Source organism: Mugil cephalus, chromosome 17 (assembly GCF_022458985.1).
Source record: "Mugil cephalus isolate CIBA_MC_2020 chromosome 17, CIBA_Mcephalus_1.1, whole genome shotgun sequence".
Taxonomy (NCBI): Eukaryota; Metazoa; Chordata; class Actinopteri; order Mugiliformes; family Mugilidae; genus Mugil; species Mugil cephalus.
Window position 1 is genome coordinate 16,304,175 of NC_061786.1, and position 7,581 is coordinate 16,311,755.

The 7,581-nt window shown below is 42.1% G+C and overlaps 1 protein-coding gene across 1 annotated transcript; it reads right to left on the reverse strand.

Annotated features, from left to right (window-relative positions):
* Positions 1 to 315: 315 nt before the first annotated feature.
* LOC125023812 (SH2 domain-containing adapter protein F-like) lies at positions 316 to 7,580 on the reverse strand (the record flags this gene model as incomplete). The annotated part of the gene is made up of 7 exons (XM_047611324.1): positions 316 to 1,359; positions 2,655 to 2,774; positions 3,082 to 3,256; positions 3,350 to 3,601; positions 5,319 to 5,481; positions 7,077 to 7,178; positions 7,356 to 7,580. Coding segments are annotated over 7 exons (1,224 nt in total), but the record flags the coding sequence as incomplete, so codon positions are not given.
* Between the last annotated feature and the right edge of the window lies 1 nt (position 7,581).

Sequence of the window (7,581 nt, forward strand, 5' to 3'; positions counted from 1 at the left end):
ACTTGAAGATATACACTTGCTGCAATTTTATCTCTCCAATTCCACTCAAATTCGAGTTCACTAAAAGAAGGCAGTTAAAAAATATCTCTTATACAATAAGGTGATTCACAACAGACCACATATTTTTGTAGAAGTGGGAGACGTTACTCATTCAATACAAATTTGAGCTGGATGACACCAAAGCATTTAACGTCTCATCAACCGCAAAACACAACAAATATATGTGAAGCCAATTTATTTGCATAATTTAATTTAACTTATCTCGGTTTTGTGGCCTAATATGTGTCATCAATTAAAAGAAATACCATGCACAGATGGTTTGAAAACACAACTTTATTTCCAACAGACATTTACAATCTTATAAAACAGCACAAGTAAATAATCTACCAAAGCTTCTTTAATAATAACCACAAAGCCACAAGCTCTTGGTATAATACTGCAGTTATTATCCTCTAAACTAGTTATTGCAGGAGTCTGTTATTGTGTGAAGCTAACATGTCACGGCTGCGTGGCCTTGCGTTGTTCACACATTAACACGATGAACCGAGACGACTACAGCGTCACATAACATTCACAGGCCTCAGATAGTGTTTGGTTTGAATAGTATCTAAAGAATAACAATAACGGTACTGTTTAATTGCAGCACATGTTCGACTGCACATACACCGTCTACGCTGATTTTAGATCACCCAACCTCCATAGCTTTGTTTGCTCGTTTTGTTTTTTTCGATTAAAAGATTAAAATAAACTGCTGTCTGGACCTAAAACAAATCTACCGGGGCAACAGAAACAAATCCTCATGCAGTTTTATAAAAAATCCTACCATCTCGAGAATTTTTCTTCTCCCCTTTGACCTAAAACTACTCAGCTGCCCATTTCATTGTCAATTATATTTGCTGATTTTCAGGAGTGCGCGGCATTTAAAAATACATGGACTTCAGTGACGATACCATTTCACAGGCGTACGTTCATGAGGCACTGAGCTCTAACTCTTGTTAAGTTGCCAGTGTAGTTACTGGGATTATGGTAAAACAGCAAAGGAAAATATGGCATCAAACAGTCCACTCACTTAGTAGGTAGAATGGCAGTGACAAAACATGGAGGAAAAATGGGTAAATACCGAGTATATATTGTGTTCAGTAGCACCAGTAGAAACACGTATTTTGTCAGTGTCAGAGGGTCTGCACTATGACGGGGTACAGCAGGGACATGTGCTCGGCCCCTCTGATCGGCAGCTTGTGTGTGGTGTAGTAGTGGATGACCTCAGGGATGGTGGAGAAGGGCGGGCTGTTCTCCCCGAGCACGAAGCGGCCGTCTTCAAACTGGGTGAACTTCATGTGCATGAAGCCTTTGCAGCTCCTGACAGAAAGAGAGAGAGAGAAACAGACTGGGTGAGTGGCCTTTGTTGACGTGGGAAAGAATTACAGAACAAAAGAATCTAATAAAAAATTAATAATGAATAAAGACGTATTCATCCTCATCTGAGATGAATATCTTTCTGGAAGCAATCAGAGCCACGTGGTGAATCAGATTTTAATTGTAGAGCATTTTTTGCTGTATACAATAATCCCACCTGTACATGAGAGCATGGATCCATCCTGCCTTGTATCAGCGGTTCAGGCTGGTGGTGGTGGTGTAATGGTGTGGAGGATATTTCCTTGGCACACTTTGGGCCCCTTTGTACAAACTGAGCATGGTTTAAATGCCACAGCCTACGTGAGTGTTGTTGCTGACCATGTCCACCACTTTGTGACCACATTGAACCACGTCACAAACCTCAGAAAGTGTTGAGTTGAGTATATTTTTGATAATATTGTAAATATTGGATAAATGCATCTAATTCTACGCTTCATTTGTTCAGTGAAAGCCTTCAATTAGACCATTGCTAGCTTTGAACTGCATGGCACAGCACACAAGGCACATTCAGACACTCTGGAAAATTATTAAGATCATATCATGATTCAAAATTGAAATCTAACTTATTTAATTTTTTTCCTTTAGACTTCTAAAACTTGTTCCAGACTCAGCTGCCATCGCCAACATATAGGACTTTGAAAGCATGAACTTGGTTTTGATAAAACAAAGCATTATCTGAATGGAGCTGTGCACAATTTATAATACATCTTGTTCACTGCTACAGGTTTCATTTAACAATTAAGCAGGTGTTTGCTCCGAATGAAAAATATATCTTATTTTACAGTAAAACAGCTGAGTGTAATTCTCAGGATCTTACAGGGACTTTATTAACATTGTGCACGGGTGAATGGATGAATGTGTTTCTACGCCGATTACTTAAGATGACTGGCTGGGAGCAATCTCCAGCATGTTGAGGATCTCTTTCAAAACGGCTGCTTTCATCATCTTCAGCACAGAGGCTGGTAACACACTGGCAAAACCAAAGGTGAAGGTGGGGGAAGGAGTCGGCAGCATGTGTCATACCACTGGCTGGCAACAGACAATGGTGACCAATTAAAAGTTGCCTTGAGGTTTCAACGGTTTGCAACCTTAGTCAAATGAAGGAGGAATTGGATTTTTCTTTATCTCGTATAGCTTATTGTGAAAGACAGACAGAGTGGCAGGTTTCAACAAGCACTGACTCAATACAACCGGTATGGAGGTGAAACGGCACAGAGGAAAAGAGCAGGAGCGTCTACCTGAGGGAGAGCGAGTAGTCGTTCCGGCAGGTCTGGCTATTCCTCACCAGATAGGAGCTCTCCTTACAGAGAGTCAGTAGAGCCTCTGCCTCAGAGCGGCTCAGGGCTCCGTGGTACCATCTGCAGGTGGCCGGGGGGAAACACGACGGGGAAAAGAAAGATTTTGTAGTAGCAAACAAAAATGAATGCTAATACTACACAAAATGCCCCATGCGTTTCAATGATGTCTAAAAAATGCCACTTATTACTGCACTGTAAGTCAATCCAACTGGACTGTTGTCGCCTATTTTGGCAACTTGTTGTTTACTTTAGTGATTTTTATATAATTTTTCTTCAACTGATTTCCCAACAATCCCTGCTTCACTGGGATGGGAACCCCCACTTGGAACACTGGCATTATCACTTAACATTGCAGACGTCCACTTACACTTGCTTCTCCAGAGGCAGAGACGGGTCCACTCTTTCTCCCAGGAGAGGAGGAGTGTCACCAACAAGACGTAGCGTAGTTGACTCCGATGTGGTAGACGCTGTGCTGGGCTTGGTGAGCCTGGTCTGTTCTGTCTGAGCTCGTGAGCGTTCCCTTTCAGCTCCTTCAAACTGAACTGCATCCAGAAAAAGAGAAGAGGTCTTTTAAATGTCGAGTTTGAGAAGACAAAATCTGCTACCGAACTGAACCACCAGGAAGTCCTATTTACCCGCCAGAGCTTTGGAGATGTTGTCCTTCTTCCACTCCCACGGCTGGTCGTACTCATCTGCGGGCCTCTCGTCGTCCTGAGGCAGCCGGCTCTCCCTGCTGTCTATCAGGCCGCCCTCGAACTTCTGGGCTGGCTGTTGCGTCGGCGGCGCAGCCCGATGGTGAAGGCGAGACCTCTCCTCGTACGGGTTATCGTACAACTGGCCGCCGTCGCCACTCCCTGATCGGTTAGTCATCATGCTGTGCTGCAGTTCTGCAAAATTAACGCAGAATAAACACGTAAACAAGGTGCTGAGATGAAAGCCACCCCCCCACCACCCCACACACAGTCTGTTCTGCCTCCTGCCCTCTGGGAGAAGGTGTCAGAGCCTCTGTTCCCGCTCCACTAGACTCACAAACAGCTCCATCCACCAAGCCGTGGATGAGCTGAACTCTCTCCCCCTAACACTCTGGACTCCGAACCCTCTGATCTACAGTTGGACTGTATTTTTAACTAAACTTGTGTGGCTATTACTGACCGTCTTTTGCATGTTTTCAAACGCTACCTCATACAGAAAACATGTTTTGCTGCTCTGTCTGCATTAGAAATGGGCATTGATAAGATGTTATTGATGCCGACGCCATTTTATCGAGTCCGCTTATCGATCCAATTCTTTATCAAGGCATTTTTGGTTTCGTGTCACCAACAGCGGTTTCTAAACAAGAGATAAGAGCTTGCGTAAGTAAACAAATAGGAAACTGTCCACTGGATCTTCACCAGCACTGCTCTGCTGAGTCTGAGCGATAACCGCACTCGTTGACCGGAGATTGACGAACACATGGCTCTCTCAATATTTAATGCCGCGTGTCGTCAACAAATGCTTCATCATGTTGGTGGCGTTGGCGCCCTTGCTTGAAATAATGGTGCTGCATAAATTGCACGTACTGTCACAGTCCCTTCTGGTGAAGTGGAGCCACGTGAAGGGTTTGGCTAACAACTTTTAGGTGCATTACCGCCACCGTCTGGACTGGGATGTAAAGACTCGTTATGAAAAAAGGGGGATCGATAAGCGTCAAGGCTAATGATGTCGATGAACTGAACCAGTTGGAAGCCATCCCCAGTCAACATATACCCTGTGAACTCTTTATTTTATTGCTCTTTTAATACTAGTAAATGTCTTCATCTGCTGTGCACTTTAGTTAATTAACGTTTTCTTTTTTTTTTCAGTTCCTTTGTATGTCTGGTACTTGTGAAGAAATTGATAGTAAAGCTGACTGAATGACTATTCAGATCAAACATGTAGCCAGAAAATATAAATCTGAAGCACTATTTGCACTATACAGTATTACAAGCATTTTAATTCCTCGTCTGTTTTGTATTTAACCTATAAAAATAAAATATATGGACACAAACTACATTAGTTTAAACCTTGAACAACGCACTCCCACAGTTCAGTCTGTTTATAAACCTAAACCTTATAAACCTATTTTTAACAATCCACTCTGTCTGTACTACTCTGTTGGAATGAGAATAACTATTATTTTGTTGCCAGAAGAAACAAAAACAAATTCGGGGTTACTTGGCTCCAAGATGAATGGAAAAATACCAGTGCAGTTTTAACACATTGACCTCAAAATCTCATGTAATGACTCACACTGGTCAGCCAAAATGTACTGGTTGGGCAACGCTGACTCATGCTTTCTGTGAAAATGAAAGCCAGCTTCTTACTGAAACAAGGTGGCACATTATGACATAGAGTGGTTGCACATGTCACACTGACCCACCGCAGCCAGTTTTCTGCATCTCATGCTGACACACTGTCCACTGATAGACACACAATTACCCTCTCTATATTTCTGGACATACTTGATTTCAATAGCAAATATAATCATAAACGGGGTCAGTAACTGATGCTGACGGTTTGATCCCCTCTAAACAGCTTTTATTGACAGCCTTGCTGATTTTTCAGAGATAGAGATCTTATAAAAACCTGAAATAATCCTCTGGGCCTCAAATGGCTCCATGTAGCTGCAGCAGTCTGTAGGTGCAGATTTGGGCTCCCAGTTCGGTCTGGCTCTTGGGTCTGGACGTGCATCAAACGGATCAGAGTAGTCCGTGTCGGCGTCTGATGCTGCTGGTGCAGAGGGAACCACCTTGGCAGGAACAAAAGGGATAACGCGTTCAATTTCAACTTCGCCACTCGTATCTAATGATCTTTTTGCCTACATTGTCTGGGCCTTGTAGCCGTTCTTTAAATTGATTGCAATTCTGTCGCTCTGCCTTTCAGAGCGTCTGTCGTGCATCCTTCCTCCTCCTTATTTTTGTCAGCCTATCTGCACCACCGTCACCACGGTCTAGACTCCAGAGCTTCCACATTTGTGTACTCATAAATAATTTAATTTGCTAATTCTTGCTACCATTTACTTACTCGGTTATTTAAGAGCAACAATGACGGTCTCTCTTTACTAATGAACAGACCTCAGTTATCGGTATTTTCTTCCCTTTCAGTTAATTACTTTTTATAGCAGCATGTTTCTTCACACTGAATGCTGACGCACAAGCACCTCTGTTGAGAAGGAGGTAATTACTGTAACTCTTGACGCAAAGAAATGTGGACAAATGCGACCCAGACCACCTCCAAATATGGGCAGAGAACTCAAAAAAGATTAAGCAGTTATTTAACCCTTATGCCCTCCTCAAATTTACTACCCACTGCGCAGCTTTGTGGCAAAAAGTACACCCATAAAGAAACTGCCATAAAATCCTCATACTTCAGTATTTTTTTCAGCTTTTCTTTTTCCATAAATCACTTAAACAACTTCAGACCTGCTCAAAACTTCAATCATTTTCAGTATTTTAACCCTTTGAATTTGTATTTTTATGCAGTGTCAGATACTCCCTCTGGCTATCACACACAGCCTTTGTTTCCAGGTCATAATGTTCTGTTGTGTTCTCTGTTGTTGTTGTTTTCAGTGTTGTTGCAGCTTGCACAATAAATGTTCACAGTGATGAATCGGATGTTGATTTAAAAGTTATTTCACCATAAGAGGTGGTAGAAATAAAATAATTTCATGCAAGACTCATGAAAAACATCCCTCAAAGGAGGATGTTCTTTAGTAAAATGCTACTGCAATCAACTCAATTTTATTGCTAATCTTTGACATATCCAATACTCTAATTACAACCAAAGTCCCATCCATCTACTGTTTATTTTATGGAAAATAATTCAGTTTTTGTCTTTTTTTTTGTAAAAAAAAAAAAGAAAAAAAAAAACAACTTTTAAACCTTGGTATTTTCAGACTGGTCTGAAGTTGTTTAAGTGATTCATGAAAAACAAAAAGTAAAAAAATATTGAAGTATGAGGATTTTACGTCAGTTTCTTTATGCATGTACATTTTTGGCACAAAAGGTGTCCAGAGGGGGCAAAATGCATCACGAGAGCACAAATGACATGTGAGAGTAAAAGACACTGGATTTCAAAAGATTTGGCTACAGAGAAGAGTTCCTGCAGAGATTCAAGCCACAGGCTGCGACACAGCCAAAATGATCACAAAATGAAAAAGTTGAAAAAAAAAAAAAATGCCAGAGGAGGGCATAAGGGTTAAGCTTGTCGCTTGTGATCAGCTTCCCCCGGACGGATGTTAACGCAAGAACTCATGTCGCTTCTCATCAGGACCTAACAAAATATTTACTTGCAATATGGATGGGAAACATCAAAAATAAAGAAGACCACATCACCGATACTTACAGGTTCTTCTTGAACTGTCACCGGACTCAGGGGAACTTTACAGCGACCAAACTCCTGGGAGTCCACTTTAATTAGTCTGTGTTTTGGAGATACGACTTTCACCTGAACACAACACATGCAAACAAAACACCTTCAGTAAACAGTTCAAACATTGCCTCAATGTTTTGATTGAATCTTCCAGCACACGACAGATTCGGCCCTTATCATGAAAGGGCACATTTACGTGGTGACATAAGGTGTTTTGTACGTGACAGACTAAACTGTAAAAACACGCCATACCTCCACACCGTTTGGCAGCACCGAGCCAAAAGCAGGGAAAGAGGGAAGGCTCACTGTTGCGTTGCACGGGCTGAAACCGCCATTCTTGTGCTCCTTGTCCAAGTGTTGGTACGGGTCCTCAAAATCCAGCTCCTTCTGAGCTCTGTAGGCCCTTAAAATCTCACTCTCGCTGTAATCTGGCCTCGGGGGCTGTGGAGGATCACGCCTGCTGCCAAAGTTGAGGTAG